We start from the raw sequence: 23691 nt of genomic DNA on the forward strand, positions 1-23691 counted from the left end.
AGTTGGTTGATGCAGGCGGTCGCAATAGGGTCTTGGGTAGGATTTGCCCAGAGGTTGAAGTCACCAAGTACCAGAAGGTTTTTGGTTTTCAAGGTGTGCATTGAAATGAATTCAGTGAGCGGTGTAAGGAGATTGGTCTTTGGTCCTGGTGGCCTGTAGCATAGTAATATGTGAATGGTGTCTTGGGTGTTGTTTGAAGATGCAGGGGGAGTATCTCCATGAAAGGCACTGAGTTCTGTGAAGTTGGTTGGTGAAGGCAAGGTGCCATTTGAAGATCACTGCTAGACCTCCTCCTTTTTTTCCTATTCTATGCTCGGTTAGGATGCTGTAGTTCTCAGGCACTAATTCAGTTAGGATAGTGTTGCAGTCGGATGTTAGCCAGCTTTCCGTAATGAAGAGGCAATCCATGTTTTCGATGATGAAGTCATAGATTTCCAGTCTGTGCTTGACTGCAGATCTGGTGTTGATCAGGGCGCATGCTAGTTGTTGTGGTTGGATTGGTGTATCCCTGTATTTGATGGTTGCTTGTAGGTTGGTCCTTAGTAGTTTTTTTCTTTTTGTAGTCTTTTTTTGAGTGGCGGTTGGTAAAGTTGAAGCGATGTTTCTTAGCCTGTGGAGGGCGTCTGCTGTGTACTTGAAATTGCACATGGTGAGAAGCACAAGTTGCTGAGGCGGGGGGGGGGGGGGGTGGAGGCTACCTACCGCCCTCCTGTTGATCCAGAGGAAGGTGAAAAAACCCCTAGCTGAGCTGGCCAATCGCTACAGCAGAGGAAAAATTCCTTCCTCACCCCCCCGGGGGGCGATCGGACTCAAGGACCCTGGATCAAACTGCTAGGGTACCCCGTGGCCTTACCTGTACAGGATGGTCCGGAGGATGATGGGTGGGGGGGGTGTATGGGGATCTGGCCACTACTTACTGGTTGGAATGGTGCTGCGGCTGGGTCTAGAAGGATCTAGGATGGACGCTGGTCAGGTCCAGAGTTTCCGGTGGTAACCTGTGCCCACACAGTGAGGTCCAGTATCGAGGAGGGGGTGATCCAGGTGTAGGGGCACGAGGGCCCGCTGGACAGGTGTTGGAGGGGTTAAGTTGGCTGGCTGGATCTAGGCCACAGCCGTGGTCTGTCCCCCGAGTCTAACAGCTAGAGAACGGGGTGATTGGACGGCGGCTGCGGTGGTGCCCCCGGGGGGGTGGGACCGTGGTAGGGGGGTAGTGGGATGGTGGTCCTGCCTGGAGGTGGGCTGGTGCAGGCCTGGGGAGGGGCGGGAGGGACCAGGTCCTGGAACTAACCTGCTGGGGGGGTCCGGAGATGAGCTCCGGGTGGAGGTAGTGGATTGCGGCCGCACTGCGTGGACCAAGATGGCCGACGGGCTAGGCCCGAGCCGCGGGCTGTCCTGATTCTCGAAACTCCCGAGGTGGCTAGGTCCTGTTTGTGGATGGTGGGCTAGGGTCCCAGTGCTACCTGCTGGGGGGGTCCGGGGATGAGCTCCGGGTGGAGGTGGTGGTAGCTGTCGCACAGGGTGGACCAAGATGGCCGACTGGCTAGGCCCGAGCCGCGGGCTTGCCTGATGCTAAGATCCTAGGTGCTGAGGCCCCGTCCATGGATGGTGGGATTGGCCCTGGTAGGATGGAGCGCCCGGGCTAGCCGATGGAGGCTGGGGGTGAGCGGCGGCCAGCACTGGGGAGCTGGCCGGAGCCGCGGTGTGTCCTGTGAGACTGCTCCGGGAGGCTGCTGTGAACAGCATTCCAGCGGCCGGTGGGGCGTAGAGCAGTGAGGGTGGGGCTTGGCGGATCTGATTTGAAGGTACCGGGGTCCTGTTCGTGGTCCACAGAGCTGGTGGGGGTAGGGGGGCCCGGTACAATGCCCTGGGAGTCCGGGATAATCCTGATGGATGGAAGGCCGGGTGGCCGGAGCCTTCTGGAGGCACTAGAAGCCGGAGCTTCCACATGCACATCTGCTCTCTACACAGACAGCTGGATGTATGTCAGTCCATCAACTACTCCGCAGCCCCTTAAGGAGAACTCTTTTTTGACTTAAGTGTTCACAAATTACGTCTCTAAGAAATCCCAATATAGAGCCCTTCCTTGGTTCCCATTAGTTTTGCAACAACCTTTGACATCATACCAACATCTCAGAAGTGATTTGTTGTCTTTTTCACTCCTTTTGGTATGCTTTATGTCCCCAGAAATAAAGATCTCACATCTCTCATTCCGTCAAGTCGCACTCTTCATCTGAGAGCTAAGGCACTTGTACCACTGATATCTTCCAGACTGGCTGACAAGTCACCTGCAGCCTGCATTTCTAGCCCCTCCCTAGGTTGAGGTCATTTTACTTTGCCGATTATTTGGCTTTACCACATTTTTTAGATGCCTAGGACTTCTCTCCCAGAGGGCTATTGTTCTCGTTTCCACCCTAAAAATTTTTTTTTTATAGTTCTCAAAAGGAACTGTACTCCCCCTCCTGACCTTAGACTGATTCACCCACAATCTTACCCACAATCTTTTGGGCCTGTACAGAATGCCTACTGGTGTCAGTGGACATACACAATGTCCATTTTAATTTTCAATCTTCCCTCCCTACTAATGCTTCCTGCATCTTATCCTAGGGTGCTTACACTTTTCATTTTGTGGCCCGACATCCCTCCCTCGCTCATGGACTTTTTTCCTGTTTAACTTTGACTTGTTCCGTACTAATCTGGTGGGGTAGAGGAGGTCTCTAGCCGCATCAATTGCTACAGCCAGCAAGCCTGAAGGGACTGTACCTGAACCTTGCAAGAGCGGAGACTGCCTGTAGTGTCTTAAACAATCAAAGAGAGATCCCTGCACTTCCTTATATAACAACTGAACAGTAACCAGCTAAAATTGTGGTATATACCTCCACAAAATACAAACTTTTTTATACAAAAATTCAAATTGGTCCTGGAAGTAAGTGTTTCAGATGTTCAAATTCCTGGACTCTTCGATTCCCTTCTTAGCCCAGTTTGCTCTCTTAAATCTTAAAGGAGAAGTACAGCCAAAGCTTGTTTTGCACTTCTCCTTTGGATCACAGAAGTGCAGTTCGTTCTGCACTCCTGTGCCCTGTTTTCGGTAGATAGCAGGCTGAAGTCTGCTGTCTGCTGATGTAACAGAGCCAGTCCACGCTTGCAACAATGAAGTCAGGTTACGCCCACATGCCTGGACCAGCACCCAGTTCAGCCTCTCAGTGTGCTGCTCATGCCCCCACCACAACCCAGCGCTCCAGTGCACACGGGGGGGCAGAGCAGAGAGTTGCTGATGGACAGTCACTAGCTCTCTGCTCAGGGAGCTGTGAGAACCAAGTGATCGGCAGTGTTAGATTACCTGGTTCTCAGTGTTAGAGCTGGCAGGGGACAGATGCAGCATCGGTCCAGCAAGTATGATTCTGTACAAAAACAAAACCCCATACTTCTCTTTTAACTTCCAGCTGTTCCAAAAATCGATTCAGATTATTACTGTATGTTTTCGTAGCAGCCAAGCAGACAGATGCCAAAGCCTTAAAATCTTCCACGCTCTCCTTGGCTGAAACTAAGTTGAGCATCAACTCGCTCATGCTACACAAAAAGATTGAAGCTAAATGACAAAATGGATAAATACCTGTCCATTTGGCAACCTTGGAACTCCGTTTCTTTCTATATGATTTTACCAGTTTTTTAAGGGCTCATTTACACTTGCTTCGACTTCAACACACATTAAAGCACCTACTGCTTCAACATGCTTTTTTGATGCTTCGGTGATGCTTTAATGAAGCTTGGCAGATGCCCTGTGTGTGCGCTGTTATCTCATACCTGCAATACCTCCAAAACAAGGCAAAGCTAAAGATGAATTAAAGCCTCTCAAAAGCTGTAGGTGCTTCAAGTGAGCTTTGTCATAGACTTCTATGGAGGCTTTGAAGCCCCACTAAAGCAACTTGGGGTATAATTTTTGAAGCAAACGCAAGAAGAAAACAGGGCTGTAAGCGATCCTTTTTATTTAGTGAAACCTGCCTTGACTGGCAATCAGAGAGCTTTAAAAAAAAGTGTCCGAAGCCATGCTTTGAAGCAAGTGTAAATGAGCCCTAAGAGGGTCTGTTGGATGCATCTGTCCAATTTCTTTTTCTTTTTCCTCAGGATTCTCAACCCCCCCCCCCTTTCCACATTCGGTTTTAAATCCCCTCCCCCATCCTACCCATTGATTAAACTTGGATTTCCCCCCAAATTACCCTCAGCTATCCTTCCACGCATGCCATTTTCAGATCTCCTCCCTTTCATATTGCATTATGCAAAAAAAATTGTCCTTGTTAATGCCTTTGATCTTACCCTATGCTTCTATTTTGATGAGTTGTACAATTTGTTTTATTTTATTACAAAATAAAACTTTTTGAATATTATACTGGGGTTTACTACCCTTTTCTAAAAACGGAACTGTAAATCTGTTTCCTACATGCAAAAACAAATAAAATGAATAAGAAAAAAAAAATACAAATCACAATGCTATAACGCTTATAGTAAATCTAGTTTGTTTCAGAGTAGGTACGTAGACCTTAAATATACTGTATACAGACCTTACGCCTTATAAAATTTTGAGCATAATACACCTTAACAATCTTTCAAAACATATGGAAAGCTATATGAAATCGAAAATCTGTGGTCCAAACAATTCATGTTTAACCACCTCAATACAGTGCATTTGCACCCCCTTCCTGCCCAAGCCATTTTTCAGCTTTCAGCGCTGTCCCACTTTGAATGACAATTGCGCGGTCATACAACACTGTACCCAGATGAAATTATCATTTTTTCCCCACAAACAGAGCTTTCTTTTGGTGGTATTTGATCACCTCTGCGGTTTTTATTTTTTGCGCTATAAACAAAAGAAGAGTGACAAGTTTGAAAAAAAACACTATTTTTTACTTTTTGTGATAATAAATATCCAATTTTTTTTTCTTTAAAACAAATTTTTTCCTCAGTTTAGGCCGATACGTATTCTTCTACATATTTTTGGTAAAAAAAATCGCAATACGCGTATATTGATTGGTTTGCGCAAAAGTTATAGCGTCTACAAAATAGGGGATAGACTTACAACATTTTTATTATTTTCTTTTTACTAGTAATGGCGGTGATCTGCGATTTTTATCGTGACTGCGATATTGTGGCGGACACATCGGACACATTTTTGGGACCATTCACATTTATACAGCGATCCGTGCTATAAAAATAAATGTGACTGGCAGGGAAAGGGTTAACACTAGGTTGTGATCGAGGGGTTAACTGTGTTTGCTAGGGAGTGTTTCTAACTGTAGGGGGAGGTGACTCACTAGGGGAGGAGACCGATCGGTGTTCCTCTGTACTGGGAACACACCATTGGTCTCCTCTCCTCTGACAGTGCTGTGTTACCGGCAATCGCGGGTGCCTGGCAGACATCGCGGCCGCCAGGCACGTACACCGGGTGCCCAGTGACACGACGCGCGTGCACGATCGCCGGGAAAGCAAGGCCGTCATATGACGCCCGCCCGCAACGGGAGCTGCACCACCTGGCCGTCAATTGACAGCCGGCAGTCAGCAAGCAGTTAAACTGCGATCTTTTGTTAGTATAAAGGTGCCTCTACTCTTGAAGAAAAAGAGCAGCTCAGTGACTTCACCATCATAAATCTGTAGTCCAAACTTTTTGGCTTAAAGGAGAAGTATAGAAAGCTTTTTTTGGCTATACTTCTATGGATCTTCTATGCATCACAGGAGGGATCACTTCTGTGACCTGTTTTCAGCAAACAGCGGGCTGAAGTCACAGGGCCGGTCCAGGCTCTGGAAAGATCCCAACTATATGGTTGGGATCCACCCAGAAGCCTGGATTGGCACCTGGCTCAGACTCTCAGCAATCCACTGAGAATTTGAGCCAGCCCCACCCATCCCCTCCACAGCCCAGTGCTCTGGTGAGCGCTGGGGAGGAGAGCAGAGAGCTGACAGTCACAGCTCTCTGTTTGAAGGGCGTTCAGCGGTCTTTGATCGCTCAGTTCCCACTACAGAGCCGATTGATGCTGAGTCCACCTAGGTGAGTATAAATGTTTTTGTTTTGTTTTTTTCTTGGGAAAGCCATACTTCTCTTAAACTGTAGTCTTCCCTTGCCAGTGTAAGGCGTGCCGCCATCCTCAGGGCTCTTTCACATGGGTGACTGAGTGGTAAAACAGATGGGTGTGCATCCACCCCTGCCACCCACCTAAATTATAGCTTTACAGCATGCTTTGATGCTTTGCTTTAACTTGGGCATGCAGAGTTTGACAGGCTACTCCTTCCCTTTTGAGGAAAAAATAGGTGTCAGAGTAAATTCCTCAATGAGGATGAAGTGGAAGTTGCTAAAGATCAGGAATTCTCTGTGAATGGGTCCTTGAGGTCCAGGGTTTTCATCTAGGGTTTTTTTTTTTTTTTTAACACAAAAGCCCCCAGTGCACTTTATGGCAGATGTGGTGCACACTAATCAAAACCAGTAGTCCCTGTTTTTGGGTCCCGTCAGCCACCATAAACTTGTAAGTCCTTTCAACTGTATTATCACTTACACATTTTACTCACCAGTACCCTATGTTGGAGAAATTCTGCAAGAAATGGGGTTCTCCAGCTGTTGGCCTGATTATTTTCTGCTTAAACATCATCTGGCAGTTCCTGGAGAAGTTTGAGACCCTGAGTTTCTCTGTGGATGCCTTGGAAGACTTCATAAGGCAGCTTTCATGGGTGGACACTGTCCACGTGACAAGAACTCTATGGCTCAAGTGTTGGTTAGCAAAACTTCTTTACAAGAAACTAATTGAAGGGCTGCCCTTTTGAGGGCTAACGCTTATTTTGTACTAGCCTTGGATGCCTTCATCCAGAAAGTGACTGTGGAGAAAAGCACACTCTTACCCCTTAAGAAGGCAAATGTCACAGTATTGCTTCTTCAGCAAAAATGACTGACTCCTGAATCCTTGAGGTCAATAGAAGATCCCTCAAGTCAGACCTTAAAGAAGGTGCTGAGGAAGATGGTGGCTGCCTTCGATGCATTCTCATTACCGCAGTTTCCCTCCAGAGCTCTGTAGCGGAATGCTACACACAACAGGAATCTTTAGAATTGCCTATGCTTCAGTCTTCTAGGACCTGGCCAGCTCTTGAATGGTGGCTATCAACACAGATGCTGGAAACCCAAGATGACTTTCTTCTGATGAATTGGAAGGTCTTCATGAGTTCCAGCCTCTCAGGCTGCAGAATTGTTCTGGAGAACCTCTCCGTTAAGGGAACATGGTCATCCAAGAAACAGAAGTTGTCAATTAATGCCGTAGAGCTTTGGTTGATTCAGCTATATCTTCTACACTGGTCTGTTTGACTCCTGGGTCTGCCTGTCATGGTGTAGTCAAACAATGCTATGGCTGTGGCAACCTTTAACCATCAAGGAGGGACAAAAAGTTGACCTGCTCAGGAAAAAGCAAACCTGATCTTGTTCTAGACAGAACTACACATTCTGGCCCTTTCTGTCATGCGCATTCCCTACATGGGAAAATGGCAGGTGGACTTTCTCAGCATTTAGCAGCTGAATCCAAGAGAATGGGTCTTAAACCCAAAGGTGTTCAGAGATTTGTCTGAGGTGGGAGATGCCAGATGTGGATCTCTTGGCATCCACATTCAACAAGCTGGCCAGGTTTGTGTACTGAACCAGGGACCCTTAAGCATTTACTGAAAGATCTGTGCCTTACCTCCACTGCAGCTTCTTCCTCGCATGTTGAGCAGGATAAATGTGGAGGGCATTGCAGTGATTCTGATTGCTTTGGCTTGGCCAAAAAGAGTGTGGTATGCAGATATTGTAAATCTCTTTGCAGACGAGCCATGGGGTTTTCTACATTGGCCAGATTTGCTGTCTTTATCCTGCCTTACAGACACTGGCTTTGACTACATGGATGTTGAAGCCCAAGTCCTCAAAAAAAAAAAAAAAAAAAGCTGAATTTCTGACTGTAATCCCTACCTTTCTCAAAAATAGAAAGTTGACCCTCAGGATAGAGTGCCATCATATATGGTAGGCTTATTTCGCCTGGTGTGACCTTTCATCCCGGACAGTATCTTGTCAGGTGCGTTTTGGCCTTTGTATAGTTTGGTATAGATAAGTCTCTGGCTTTAAGTACCATCAAGAGGCCTATCATGTCTCTCCCATTGGTTAAAGCCCTTGTCTCTGTGGAACCTTAACTTGTCTGTTCCACAGTCTTTTCCATTTGAACCTCTCCAAGAGAATTCTCTTCACATTACTTAAAGTGGTCATAGTCAGAAGGTTTTTTATCTTCATGCATTTTACAGAGCTTCAGCTCAGGTGCCCCCCCATAGCAAGCTGCTTGCTGTGGGGGCACTCAACAGGAGGGAAGGGCCAGGAGCTCCAGCCAGGGACCCGAGAAGAGGAGGATCGGGGCTGCTCTGTGCAGTGGGTTTGTAACATTTTTATTTTAATAAAAAAAAGACACTACAATCACTTTAAGAGCAAGATAGTCATTTTGGGGGCTATTTTCATGGCTCACAGGGACTCGGCATTGCACTTTCCTGCAAGGAAGCTTTCCTGATTCTTCACCAGGATAATGTGGCCTTGGTACACTTTCCTACCCAAGGTGATTTTTTGTTCCACTGGCATCAGGGCATCTTTTTGTTCTAATTTCAAGGAAAGTGTGCTTCACTCTTTGTATATTTAAATCCTTGTTTTTTTTGCCTGACAATCGTAAGACCCAGCTGCTATGGTGTCAGAAAGGTTCCTCCTTGCCCAGTGAAGACCCATTCCACTAGCATTGTCCATGCATCCTGGGTTATTCAGAATCTAGCTTCTGTTGTTTCAAGTTAGCAACCTTACAAAGTTCTCCCAAGTACATATTTTCACTTCTGCGGATGCCGGTTTTGGAATCTTGCTGACTACTTCATAGTGGTGATCCACCTCTCCTGTTTTTGGGTATTGGGCATGTTGGCCTTCTTGTTGCATTGCTCACCCCTCATGTTCAGTGTTTTAGGACATCCCAAGTAGTCATGAATATTACCTCCTCTGATGTACGAGTAAGAAATTAGGAATTTTGGTTAACCTGTAAAATCCTTGGCGTACTTCACAGGATAAGGTGATTCCCCACTGTTTGCTACAAAATACAGCCTTAGCTGAGCTGCGAAGGGATTATGCCTGGGTGGGAAATCTTGTGTTTTTTATTTTTTTATTTCTTGACCAGTGTCCGTTCTCCTAAAGGTGCCAGCATAAACCTAGTAGTCGTGAATATTACTTTCTGTGTGCACTCTGAATAACTCCTATGTCCTCTGTTGTACTCTGAGAAAAGGATTTTACAGGTGCGCCAAAAATCCTAATATTCCCTTGTTCGGTCCTGTATGAATGCATACGATGTCAGTCTAAAAGCATTAGGTGCATTTTGGCTGTGTACTGATTTTTTTTTTTTACTTTAGGCATAAACACTTTTTCTGCAGTTTAGGTCTCCTACAGTTTAATATTCCTCTGTTCAGAGGTTCATATACTTGGGGCCATTTGTTTTTTTTGTTTTTTTAATTTATATAATCTTTATTCATTACTTCACATTATACAAAAGTTAAAAACAAGCATACCAAGTTTTAAATATATCTACTATATATACATTTATGTACACATATAATTGTAGAAGAAAAGGTATACTCTAATCATTTTTCCCCACCCTCCTCCCCCCCTATCCCCCCCCCCCTCCCCCAGCCATGCATCTCTATTCTTCCTTAGTTTTAACTACCGTAAGGCCCGCCTCTCTTATCATTCCCTTACATTAGGTATCCCATTTCTTCTAACCAGGGGTTCCAGAGTCTTTTAAATTCTTTCAGATTCCTTCTCTTTGTATATACTACCTATTCCTTCCACATTGTTTCTAATTCCGTTTTAATCCATTCGTCCTTCGTGGGGGGGGTTCTTGCCTGCCATCTTTGAGCTATTAACTTCCTTGCTTGGAATAGGCATCTTCTTACTATTTTAATTTTAAAATTACCTCTATTTATATTTCCCTCCACTCCCAAAATACATAGTTTCGGCTCTATTTTAAGTTCTAGAGTGAGGATCTTATTTAACGTTTCCACCACTTCATACCAATAACGAAATTACTTCGGGCATTTCCATATCATGTGCATTAGGTCCCCAGTTTCCTGGCATCTAGGGCATTTATCGTCGTCCCTCCCCCTGAACCCAAATAACCTTTTAGGGGTATAGTATGTCCTATGTAGCAACATTAAGTGTGACACTTTCTGAGCTGGTGAGATTGAAACTTGGTGTCATCCTGCCAATATCTCTTTCCATTGTTCATCCGAAATTGCACCCAGGTCCCCTTCCCATTTAGCTCTACATTTTAGTTTTCCTGGAGTCTCTATAATACTTTTACATATATGTGGATACATTTCGGCTATGGGCCCACTGTAGCCACCCGGCTCACCAAGCCTTTGAAATAAGATAGACCTATTCCAGGCTGGCCCCTGTCCTCCAAACTGTTCACTCAGAGCGTGTTTAATTTGTTGCTAACTTGGGGCCATTTGTAATATTCATGATCAGCCCTTTGCTTGAAAAGTTATGCAGACTTTTTACCCTTTCTAGTATGGTAAGTTCTCACTTATCCTCCTTTCCTCTGGAAATCCCAAGTCCCCCCTGGTGTGTGTTGTTTCCTTCAGATTACTTACTTCAGTTCTCGCTTATAACTGGCTTTTTTTAAAGTGTCTGCAAGCCCTTACATAGTGTATACCCAGTGAAGTGACAACCCTTAGGCTGGCCATACATTATACAATTCTCTTGTACAATTTTCCTTTAGATATAGGAAAACTATATAATATGATGTCAAACCTAAACAGTTTCAATTTGTATGCTAACAGGCAGGCCCTTGTCATAAAGCAAATGATTCCAGACAGTTGCACTTCCAGAAATTGTCTTTATTGAAGCTTCATATGACCGGTGGTTAACAGATGGTGCAGAAGACAGAGGAAAACTTGTTTTGCGCAAATGTTAGCGCTAACATTTGCGTGAAATGTGTCTACCTTTTTGTCCCCTGCTCCATCTGTTAACCACCTTTTGCATGAAGCTCAAAAAGAATTTTTGGAAGTGCAGCCGTCCAGAATCTTTTGGTTTGATATAAAGCATGTGAGCTGGACTAGCACCCGACTAGTGTGTGGGGGGATTAACTGGAGACTCGTTCACCTGGGGCGGTTTTCTTTGTTTTATTGAGGCAGGTCCTTGTACTACATAGTTGAAGGTAATCAAAACGAAATTGATCAAGAAAATCATATAATGGCTCGAGATGAAACAACTCCTACATAAAGCTGGTCATTAATTGAAATTTGGCTGGTTCAGATGGTAGGGATCAGATTTCGATCCATGTATGGCCGTTCCTGTTCACGAGAAGTCAATCTGTCGATCAAGATTTTATAAGCGGCCTTGTTGTATAATTTTAGCTCGATCAGCAATTCATGAATTCTGATGGTGGGGGAGTTCCGCTGTCAGAATGCAGTGACACAGTGAGGATGATTTCCCCATCCACCTCTAATGTGTGGATGGGGAAATCGGTTCAGTGTTTTTGTTCAGTTAGCAAACTGAACGAAAAAAAATGAGCCATGTATGGCTAGCCTAAAGCTGGGTATACACGGGCCGAATGTCGGGAGACAACGTGCGTTTAAAAAAAAAAAAAAGTCAGAGATTCAGTCTGTGTGTATGTCGGTCTGTCCGACAGAAGCTGGCTTCTGTCGGACATGCATGCTGGAAAACCAGCTTCCGACCAACTCCCGATCAGCGGTCTCAACCAGAGAGCGCTGATCAGAGTGTTCTGGCAGGGGGGCGGCCCCCTGTCAAAACACAATAGCTCAGCTGGGGAGATCGCTGAAATAACCTCTGATGGTTAGTACAGCGGCTCTGACCAGAGCTCACAGTTTGTTAGTTTTTCGTTCAGCCCACGGGGTTGAACGAAAAAAACAAATAGTGTGTACCTGACATAAGTTGTACCCGTTTATAGCTATCTGTCCTGTACAGTGTTGTAAAACACATAGAGCATCCACTGGCTGATTTTAAAAGAAAAAAAAAATTATGGCCAGCCTAGCTCAAGATTTCCCTACCATCTGAATTTGAACTTTCTCTCTAGAGAGCTGTTATTTAGTGCAGTAACAAGCACAGATACAGGACGTAAACACTGCCATGCCTTGGGCATGTTGCAGTAAGAAGATTGCTGACCTTTCTGCATCTTAAGGTCTGTAAATCTGTTAAGTTTTGATGAAGATTCCTTTTTTGTTTTTTTAAAGGGGTTGTAAACCCTCAAGGTTTTTCACCTTAATGCGATATATGCATTAAGGTGAAAAACCTTCTGTAGTGCAGCAGCCACCCTTTTACTTACCTGAACCCGATCGTTCCAGCAACGGGGACTAGCACAGCAGCTCCAGCCGCTGTCTCAGGTCCTCATTGGATAGATTGATCCAGTCAAATCCAGTGACCGGGGGGCGGGGCCAAGTCCTGCTGTTTGTGTCAATGGATGCAGAAGCAGGACTCTGGAGTGCGCCCGCATGAGTGCCCCCATGGAATGTGGCTCTTCGTGGGGGGCACTCCAGAAGAGGAGGAGCTAGGAGTGCCGCTGGGGGGCCCCAGAAGAGGAGGAACGGGGCCACTCTGTGCAAAACCCTTGCACAGAGGAAGGAAGTATGTAACGTATGTTATTTAAAAAAAAAACGAACCTTTACAACCCCTTTAGACCCCTTTCACACTGGCAGCGCCCGGCTTTTAGCGCCAAAGCACTGCTAGTTTTTGCGGCGGTTTTCGGCCGCTAGCGGGGTGCTTTTTTTACCAAAACAAATGGTAAGTCACGTTTTGTGGCACTTTCGAACCGCTTTTCAGGCGCTTTGAAAGCGCTGCCCATCCATTGCAATGGGCAGGGCGTTTTGGGAGTGCTATTTACAGTGCTCCCAAACCGCCCCAAAGATGCTGCTTGTAACGTCTCGCAAGCACACCGCCCCAGTGTGAAAAGACACCCTGCAATGAATGGGAGGCTGTTTTCGGATGCTTTTCAGGGTCTAAAGTGCCTGAAAACCGACTCAGTGTGAAAGTAGCCTTAAGCTGCAATTTTATTGTAAGTTCTTTTCATATAGATGTAGAAACTGCAACATAGTTGTCAGTGGTTTTAATTGCTTAATTTTATACATATAGTTTTCTTTCCTACCCAGGCCCACGATTCCTATCAGACTCCTCAAAATCCTGCGATGGTTCCCCGACCCAGTGAACTCTACTACAGTAAAATAGGTCCAGCCCTCAAAGTGGTTGGGCTGAGCTTAGATGTGTCTCGTCGAGATTGGCCTCTTAATGTGATGAAGTCTGTACTAGAGGAATTAATGGAATCCACTCCTCCAAACCTGCTGGCTAAAGAATTGTGGTGCTCATGTGCTACAGCTGATGAGTGGTGGAAAGTTACGCAGGTGAGAGGGCGTTTATTTGCTTTTGCTCTTCTTCTGTCATTGATTATTATAAATTTTTCTATTAAAAAGGGGTACACACACAATATCATCAAAAAAATACATTTAATTCAACTCTGTTACATACAGAGTGATATATATTTCAAGCATTTCTTTCTTTAAATTTTGATGATTATGGCTTACAGCTAGTGAAAACCCAAAATTCAGTATCTCAGAAAATTAGAATATTACATAAGACCAATAAAAAAAGGATTTTTAATACAGAAATGTTGGCGTACTGAAAAGTATGTACAGTATAGTATGCACTCAATACTTGGTCCCGGGTCCTTTTGCATGAATTACTGCATCAATGTCAAAAGTACTAATACCTGGTTTAACCTCTTAAGGACTGCCCACCGCATATATACGGCGGCAGGGCGGCCCTATTGCACAAAACTACGTACCCGTATGTAGTTTCGTGCATGAGTCACTGTGGGCGCGCTGCACAGTGGGGGAGCCGATGCGCGGGTTCAGCAGCCGCAATGTTCGTCGGCCACCCGCGATCGCTCCTTACAGAGGCAGAACAGGGATCTGCCAGTGTAATCAAAGCAGATCCCCGTTCTGACAGAGTTCAGTGAGATCGTCTGTTCCTAGTGATCAGGAACAGCGATCTCACTGTACTCCCAGTCAGTCCACTCCCCCCACAGTTAGAAACGCCTCCCTAGGACAGAACAGTTTTATTAAAATGAGTGTACTGAGGTTTGTACAATCTGTTACATACTCGCTTGTGGCACATTTAAGCCCCTCCCACTGTTGATGCAATCTGACCACACCCACACTTTCGGCGTGATGCCGCTATATTGCCACACCATTTTTCTTGAGGGGGTGCAAAAAAATGACCAGCCCCGGGTGCCAGATATACTAGCTACACCACTGTGCTCACTACACCATTGAGAATCTGGGGGTATTGTCAAAATAAAGATGAGACACCAGACCCAGCAATTCAGACGAGCTGAAGGCTGCTATCAAAGCAACCTGGGCTTTCACAACACCTCAGCAGTGCCACAGGAAGCTCGCCTCCATGCCACGCCACATTGATAGTTATTCATGAAAAAGAAACCCTGACCAGGTATTGAGTGCATACTATAGTGTACGTGGACATACTTTTTCACTAAGCCAACATTTCTGTATTAAAAATCCATCTTTTTTTTTTTTTTTTTTTTTTTTTCATGTAGTAATCTAATTTTCTGAGATACTGAATTTTGGGTTTTTACTAGCTGTAAGCCATAATCTTCAAAATTAAAAGGAAAAAATGCTTGAAACATATCACTTTTTTTTTTTTAATTGAATTATTGAAATAAAGTTTTTGATATTCTAATTTTATAGGATGCACCTGTGTAGATTGATAGTGTGTTTTATTAGAAGTATAGGCTCCTCTCCTCACTTTGATTACTCTGGCTCTGTTAGTAATTTCTAGTGATTTACTTTAACCTAGGAATCGATTTTAAATGGAGAGTGGATATTGCTAACCACACTTTTTGAACTGCTGCTCCGTACTACAGCCTGCATTTTGTGGCCACTTCACAGAATGTAGGTTGTGGTATGGAGCGTGCAGTGCACTTCACACAGCACAGGAAACTCTGTGATTGGGGAAGAGTTAGTCACATGGGTAGACTTTTTTTTTTTTTTTTTTTTCCTTTCCCCCCATTAAATTTTTTGGTGATTCACTGACATTGTACTGCCCACAGTCACAATCCCGGGGGAGAGGAGCGGGGCTTCGTTTGCCTGCATCACTGGACCTTAGGACAGATGAGTGTCCGATTTATTAGGTCAGCAGCTACTTTTTGTAGCTGCTGGCTTTTATATGGGTGGAACTCCGCTTTAACTAGCTAAATGATCACATTGATCCTTTACCTGTTCCTCATATAGTTGTTGCTATTGCTCATGGATGATTTGGGCTACTGTTCAGCATATACTTTGGTGATTGCCTCTGCAATTTTCAGTAATTAAAGTGTCGCTACAGGTACAGTGAAGGAAAAAAGTCTTTGATCCCCTGCTGATTTTGTACGTTTGCCCACTGACAAATAAATTATCAGTCTATAATTTTAATGGTAGGTTTTTTTTTTTTTTTTTTTGTTTTTTTATTTACAGTGGGAGACAGAATTGCAACAAAAATATCCAGAAAAACGCATTTCAAAAAAGTTCTAAATTGGTTTGCATTTTAATGAGCGAAATAAGTATTTGATCCCCTATCAATCTGCAAGATTTCTGGCTCCCAGGTATCTTCTATACCAGGGATTAGCGGACCTCCAGCTGTTGCAAAACTACAGCTGCAAAGCTAGTCCCATCATGCCTCTGCCTCTGGGTGACATGCTTGTGGCTGTCAGATTCACGCTATGCCTCATGGGACTTGTAGTTTCACAACAGCTGGAGGTCCGCTAATTGCATATCCCTGTTCTATACAGATAACCAGCTGGGATTAGGAGCACTCGCTTAAAGGGAGTGCTGCTAATCTCAGCTTGTCATCTGTATAAAATAGGATTGTCCCAATATCACTTTTTTAAGACTGAGTACAAGTACCAATGCTTTTTTTCAAGTACTCGCCGATACCGATTACCAATACTTTTTTTTAATGTTATGTGACAGTTTTTTTTTTTTTGTATTTTGTAAATAAGTACTTTTTCTCCTTCACTGATGTGTGCTAATGAGGCTGCACTGATGGGGCACTGATAAGGAGGCCCTAATATGCAGCACTGTTAGGTGGTGATAGGATTAGGTGGCACTGATATGCAGCACTGATGAGCACTGATAGGTGGCACTGATTAAGCAGCACTGTTAGGTGGCACTGACTCATGGGCACTGATAGGTGGCACGCACTGATGGATGGGCACTTATGGGTGGCACTGACTGGCTGGCACTGATAGCCTGGCACTGAGTGATATGCATTGATAGGTGGCACTGATTATGAAGCACTGATGAGCACTGATAGGTGGCACACACTGATGGCTGGGCACTGATAGGTGGCATGCACTGATGGATGGGCACTGACTGGCACTGATATATACCACTGAGTGATGAGCACTGATAGGTGGCACTGATTATGCAGCACTGATAGGTGGCACACACTGATGGCTGGGTACTGATAGGTGGCACTGACTGATAGGTGGCACGCACTAATGGGCACTGATACGTGGCACATCCTGATGGCTGGCACTGAGGCTCACTGATGGCACTGATGAGCAGTTCACTAATAGGTGGCACTGATTATGCAGCACCGATGAGCACTAATAGGTGACACACACTCTTGACTGGCAGTGGCACTGAAAGGTGGCACTGATGGGCACTGATGGGTGGTACGCACTAATGGGCACTGATTGGTGGCACGCACTAATGGGCACTGATTGGTGGCGGGCACTGATTTGTGGCGGGCACTGATTTGTGGTATGCACTAATGGGCACTGATTGGTGGCACGCACTAATGGGCACTGATTGGTGGCGCGCACTAATGGGCACTGATTGGTGGCGCGCACTAATGGGCACTGATTGGTGGCGCGCACTAATGGGCACTGATTGGTGGCGCGCACTAATGGGCACTGATTGGTGGCGCGCACTGATTGGTGGCGCGCACTAATGGGCACTGATTGGTGGCACGCACTAATGGGCACTGATTGGTGGCACGCACTAATGGGCACTGATTGGTGGCACGCACTAATGGGCACTGATTGGTGGCACGCACTAATGGGCACTGATTGGTGGCACGCACTAATGGGCACTGATTGGTGGCACTGATAGGTGGCACTCATAGATGGCGCTGACTGATGAGCACTAATAGATGGCACTGATGAGCACTGATATGTGGCACACACTGATGGCTGGTACTGACTGATGGTTGGCAGTGGCACTGGCTGGACGGGCACTAACAGATGTCACTGATTGATGGCTGGCACTTATGGGCATGAGACGATTTACTTTTCTATGCCTCCTCTGCGACGCCCATCTTGGTACACCTTGCGCTCGGCCTCAATAAAGCAGCAGCGAACATCTTGTTACACCCAGCCCATATAGTGCAGCCTGCACTATATGGGCTGGGTGTAACAAGATATCCGCTGCTGGCAGGGTGTACCAAGATGGACGTCGAGATTTTTAAGCACTGACGACGGTGTAACAGCAACACGGAGCGTCCCTTCCATTACCGAATGTGACAGCTCCAGTCGCCGAGCCCTGCACTCTCTGCTTGAGGACTCGGAGGACTCGCTCTCCGCTCTGCCCGCTGACTCTGCCCTCCGCTCCGCCCGCTGACTCCACCCGCTGAGTTCCTGTCTCTCCCAAGGTATCGGCTAAGGTATCGGGATCATTTGTGCGAGTACAAGTACTTGCGCAAATGCTCGGTATCAGTCCCGATACTAGTATCGGGACAACCCTAGTATAAAAGACACATGTCCACAGAAGCAATCAATCAGATTCCAATCTCTCTACCATGGCCAAGACCAAAGAGCTGTCCAGGGATGTCAGGGAAAACATTGTAGACCTACACAACGCTGGAATGGGCTACATCGCCAAACAGCTTGGTGAGAGGGTGACAACAGTTGGTGAGATTATTTGCAAATGGAAGAAACACAAAATAACTGTTAATCTCCCTCGGTCTGGGGTTCCATGCAAGATCTCACCTCGTGGAGTTTCAATGATCATTAGAATGGTGAGGAATCAGCCCAGAACTACATGGGAGAATCCAGCTCTCAAGGCAGCTGGAACCATAGTCGCTAAGAAAACAATTGGTAACACTACGCCGCGAAGGACTAAAATCCTGCAGTGCCCGCAAGGTCCCTCTGCTCAAGAAAGCACATGTACAGGCCCGTCTGAAGTTTGCTAACTACTACAAGAAATGTCTGACCTCTGTGATTGCCAACAAAGGTTTTGCCACCAAGTACTAAGTCATGTTTTGCAAAGGGGTTAAATACTTATTTCACTCATTAACTGCTTCTGCCCCGGAAGATTTTACCCCCTTCCTGACCAGAGCTCTTTTTGCGATTCGGCACTGCGTCGCTTTAACTTACAATTGCGCGGTCATGTGACATTGCACCTAAACAAAATTGACGTCCTTTTTTTCCCCACAAATAGCTTTCTTTTGGTGGTATTTGTTCACCTCTGCAGTTTTTTATTTTTTGCGCTATAAACAAAAAAAAAAAAGCGGGAAAAAAAACTTAATTTTTTTTTACTTTTTGCTATAATAAATATCCCTCAAAAATATATAAAAAAAACAATTTTTTCCCTCAGTTTAGGCCGATATGTATTCTACATATTTTTGGTTAAAAAAAATCGCAATAAACGTATATTGATTGTTTTGCGCAAAAATTATAGCGTCTACAAAATAGGGGATAGTTTTATAGCATTTTTATTTTATTTATTTATTTATTTATTTTTGGGACTGCCACATTATGGTGGACAGATCAGACACTTTTGGCACATTTTTGGGACCATTGGCATATATACAGCGATCAGTGCTATAAAAAAATCACTGATTAATGCAAAAATGTCACTGGCAGGGAAGGGGTTAACACTAGGGGGCGATCAAGGGGTTAATTGTGTTCCCTAGTGTGTTTTCTAACTGAAGGATGGAGGGGACTGTGTAGGAGAGATGGCAGATCGCTGTCCATACATCTGTCTCTTCTCCCCTCAGAGACCCGGAAACTATGTGTTTACACACACAGATCCCGGTTCTCGGTGTGTCATCAGTGATCGCGGAAGCCTGGCGGTGATCGTGACCGCCGGGCACTCGCATCGGCTCCGAGGGAGAGCAGGGGGCACGCGCCCCTAGTAGCTACAGGGCGAAGCAACGTAACATAACGTAAAACTGCGGCGGCTGGTCGGCAAGTGGTTAAAATGCAAATCCATTTCTAACTTTATAACTTCTTTGAAATGCGTTTTTCTAGAATTTTTTTGTTGTTCTGTCCCACTGTTCAAATAAACCTACCAGTATCTCAACTTTTACTCCCTCTTGCTCAATATCTCCTCTCCTGACCTTCCACCATTTACGAAGGCCTGGGTAGCAGAACTACATCACTCTATCTCCCCTATTGCCTGGCAAAAATGTTTTATTCTGACGCACAAGCTATCCCTAGCCACTAAGACCCAGAAAAAAGGATTTAAACTTGTAATGAGGTGGTACAGATGCCCTTTGACTATACACCAGGCAGTACCAGATACCCGTTGGTGGTGTCGTAGCTCCTGGGGTACCATGCTCCACATCTAGTGGGAATGCCCTTGTGTACAGGGATTTTGCAACAGAGCTTCAAACTATACTGTAAACTGATGGCGACTTCCATTCAACCTTTACCTGAGGTGGCTCTCTTATCTATACTCCCTGGCAAATTCAAATCCATCAAAAAAGATGTATTCCAGCACTTTGACAGTGGCCAGAGTAGTGATTTCCCCGTCACTGGAGATCGACAACCATTCCTTTCCTGGGGGATTGGGCTACTGATTCAGTGTGTGACCCCTATGACCTACTTTTCATAAAAACTGTTTTTTTATATAATTTTTCCTGATGAACTATGTACAGGACACCTATGATCCCCTTTTCTGAAATAATGGTGAAGGTTACTTTAACCTGTAATATTTCAGGGGTTGCTACCACAGATGTTCTCCTGTTGTGCCTTTTATAAATATGTTTTCACTCCATTTATATGTAACCTGGACATGCATTTGTTCCGACGCAAATGATACTTATTGTTGGTGTACCTTATCAATGTTTGTAATGCTTACAGTTATTTCTATCTCTCGTTTTCTATATGAATAAAATAAGATTGAATTAAAATAAACCTACCATAAAAATTATAGACTGATCATTTCTTTGTCAGTGGGCAAACATACAAAATCAGCAGGGGTTCAAATACTTTTTTCCCCTCACTGTAATAAAAGAAAAATTGCTCTTTGCAAGCTTCCCACTATATATTCAGACATTCTGCAAATTTTTCATAGGCATAACCTTTCTAAACCGATTACCTGTTTATACTGTTCTCATGAACATGTCCTTATTTCCTGAGCCAGTTCAACAGATAATTAGCCGCTAGTGAAATGGCTGATCCCTGAGTAGTGTTGGAACTGGCTCTTTGTGATCCATTCAAAACCCTTGTGCCCATCAGAGATTGCCTATTCTGCTTGCGCTAGTATTGTTCCTGAGCTCTGACAACAGAGCCACTGCCCATATGCTGGGGCTCACGCCGATACATGTCGGCAGAATGGCACGGGTGCGCAAAACGATGTATCCGTACGTCTCTCCGTCATCAGCAGCTAGCGGGAGCGTGCCCGCGGGTCCCACGGACTCTGTCCGCCAGTGGCCCATGATCATGGCACAGAGAGGCAGAACGGGGAGCTGCCTATATAAAGAAGGCATTTCCCTGTTCTGCCTAGCAACACTACTCCCAGTAATCGGGAGCAGTGATCTGTCATGTTCTAGTAAGTCCACCCCCCTTAGAGTTAGAACACAGTGAGGGAACACTCTTAACCCCTTGATCGCCGTCTAGTGTTTAACCCCTTCCCTGCCAGTGACATTTACACAGTAATCGGTGCATTTTTATAGCACTGATCGCTGTATAAATGTCAATGGTCCCAAAATAGTGTCAAAAGTGTCCGATCTGTCCACCGCAATGTCAGTCACGATAAAAATCTCAGATCACCGCCATTACCACTAAAAAAAAAAAAAAAAAAAAAAATTAAAATGCTATAAATCTATCCCCTATTTTGTAGATGCGATAACTTTTGCGCAAACCAATCAATATAAGCTTATTGCGATTTTTTTTTTTTTTTTTTTTTTTTTTTTTTTTTTACCCAAAATATGTAGAATACACATTGGCCTAAACCGAGGAAGACATTTTTTTTTTTTTTTTTTCATTTATATTTTTGGGGGATATTATAGCAAGAAGTAAAAAATATTGCTTTTTTTTTTTTCTTTTTCTTCAAAATTGTCGCTCCTTTTTTATAGCGCAAAAAATAAAAACCGCAGAGGTGATCAAATACCACCAAAAGAAAGCGCTATTTGTTGGGAAAAAAAGGACGTCAATTTTGTTTGGGTACAACGTCGCACAATTGTCAGTTAAATCGACGCAGTGCCGTATCGCAAAAAAGGGCTTGGTCAGGAAAGGGGGTAAATCCTTCAGGGGCTGAAGGTTACGTTTATGGCATGAATAACTGTTATAGTTTGTGCTCTCAACCGAAATATGTGTGAGATGGTTGATGCCATATCTGATCACATGTGTAGCATCTTGGCAACTGCAAATCAAAAAGAGTCTAAGATTGCAAGCTTCCTTGGTTGTAAAGTTTAGTTCTGCTTTAAATTGTATGGGGTAAAATTTGTATAGAGTTGCGTATGGGAATAGGAACCCTGAGCCACCTTCCTTTTGTGACTAATTGTTCTTTAATACATGGAGTTTGTGAATCTGACTACATTTTGTACGTAATTTTGTCATAAGCATGCAAAGTCTGATAGACATTTACAAGTCAATAGAAATTTTGGAGTCCATTCATCTATGTATTTAAGCTTGAGTTTCATGATTTTAACCCAACCCACCTCCCCCACCCCTTCAGTTTCCTTCCAAGCGAGCATCAAAAACTGTTCTTTTTTGAACTTGCATTACAAGTTATCATTGGCTTGATTTTTATATTTTTGCAGTCCTACGCCAGATCAACAGCTGTAATGTCAATGGTTGGCTATATCATAGGTCTGGGTGACAGGCATTTGGATAATGTTCTGATTGACATGACAAGCGGGGAAGTAGTTCACATAGACTACAATGTCTGCTTTGAAAAAGGTAAATATTCATACTTCTGCTGTTTTTTAAATGACTATCACTTAGAACTGAGCAGTGTTTTTTCGATTCTTATTCTGTATGTTATCTTCTAGGGAAGAGCCTACGCGTTCCTGAAAAGGTTCCCTTCCGAATGACCCAAAATATTGAAAGTGCACTGGGTGTGACAGGGGTGGAGGGAGTTTTTCGTCTGTCTTGTGAGCAGGTACATACAATACTTGTGCAATTTTACAGGCATCCCTCTAAGGCCTCTTGCAAATTGCTGCCTGAAAACACTCTGGCAGCTCAAACATTAGTACTGTGTGCAAGAGGCCTAAATTGTGAAGGAGAATTATGACTAGGACAAATCTGAACAGGTAGTGTGTGTAATAGGTCATGTCAATTTGTTATAGCTTTGCTTAAAAAAGTTTTAAAAGTACCATTGAACTTGTGGCATGTTGGCCTAGCCAAACTTATAGGGGAAAGGAAAAGAAACACAGCACCTCCTAAGTGCAGTATTGGTAAACCATTTTAATAAGTCAAAAGTGAAACTACTCACAAAGGCCTGAGGAAGGAGCAAGCATGCTCCGAACGTGAAGCCACCGCCTCACCCTGCACCCAGAAGTGACGTCACCTATGATCGCCCCTGTGTTCCCTGCTGTTCCCGTAGGCTGAGAATGCTGGAATCCACCCGCACAAACTGTTAGCTGCACTTCAGAGACACAGACATTTAGGAGAAGCTCATATCAAAACTAGAAATAGAAGCTTTTCTTAAAACTTGACTTTGGACCAATCCATCCCATTTTGTTTATGCATGTACAGTTTTGGTTAAGTGGTAATTGGTGATTACTTTATCAAATTAAGTGATTTTGTATGGAGCCAAGAGTGGACACTAAATTGATTTTTCAGAATGTTCATTGGGAACCCAGCATACCTGTCCTGCTTCCCAGAGGATGGTGAATAAGCAGGGTGTACCCATCTGTACAGAAAGTTTGTTTAGTGTCTGAGGTTGTTTTAGCCTCTAAGTTCAAGAAAGAATAATTCACAACTCAGCCAAGTGTTACATATGGGGTGCATCTCTTTCTGGCTTAGTTTGAGTATCTGCACTGGACCCCAGCAATGTAATAATGGATAATATAACACCCTGTAATACTAACAATGAAGTGCATTTTTTTAAAAGCTAGGTGATATCTATTTTTTCCTACAGATTTGAGGCATTCGGGCCTATCATCAAAATAAGAGGTTTAATTTTGCAGGGAATTGATCTTCACCCACATCAGCATCTCTTTCACTTGAGAGTTAGCAGAACTGATAAAACTTCACAATTACATTTTATTAACTCATTTTATTAACTCCCAGTACCTTCTGTTTCTATTAATTGTGTTATTGTGGGAGCTCGTATATAATGGAGCCCACTCACCTAGAAAAAATTGGTGTAGGGTTTAAAACCTTAAACATTTAATATGAAACATCAGTCCCCAGCGGTATATTGCACCCCAAGACGCTT

General features: G+C 44.3%; 1 protein-coding gene across 3 annotated transcripts in view; it reads left to right on the forward strand.

Annotated features, from left to right (window-relative positions):
- The window catches only part of SMG1 (SMG1 nonsense mediated mRNA decay associated PI3K related kinase), a 409928-nt gene that overhangs the window by 261939 nt on the left and 124298 nt on the right, over positions 1–23691 (forward strand). For all 3 annotated transcript variants that reach the window (XM_073591119.1, XM_073591120.1, XM_073591121.1), the window contains exons 42-44: positions 13177–13425; positions 22070–22208; positions 22301–22410. In XM_073591119.1, coding sequence (XP_073447220.1) covers positions 13177–13425; positions 22070–22208; positions 22301–22410 — 498 coding nt within the window. The remainder of the gene's footprint in view (positions 1–13176; positions 13426–22069; positions 22209–22300; positions 22411–23691) is intronic.

The sequence above is a fragment of the Aquarana catesbeiana genome, linkage group LG06 (assembly GCF_042186555.1).
Source record: "Aquarana catesbeiana isolate 2022-GZ linkage group LG06, ASM4218655v1, whole genome shotgun sequence".
Lineage (NCBI taxonomy): Eukaryota > Metazoa > Chordata > Amphibia > Anura > Ranidae > Aquarana > Aquarana catesbeiana.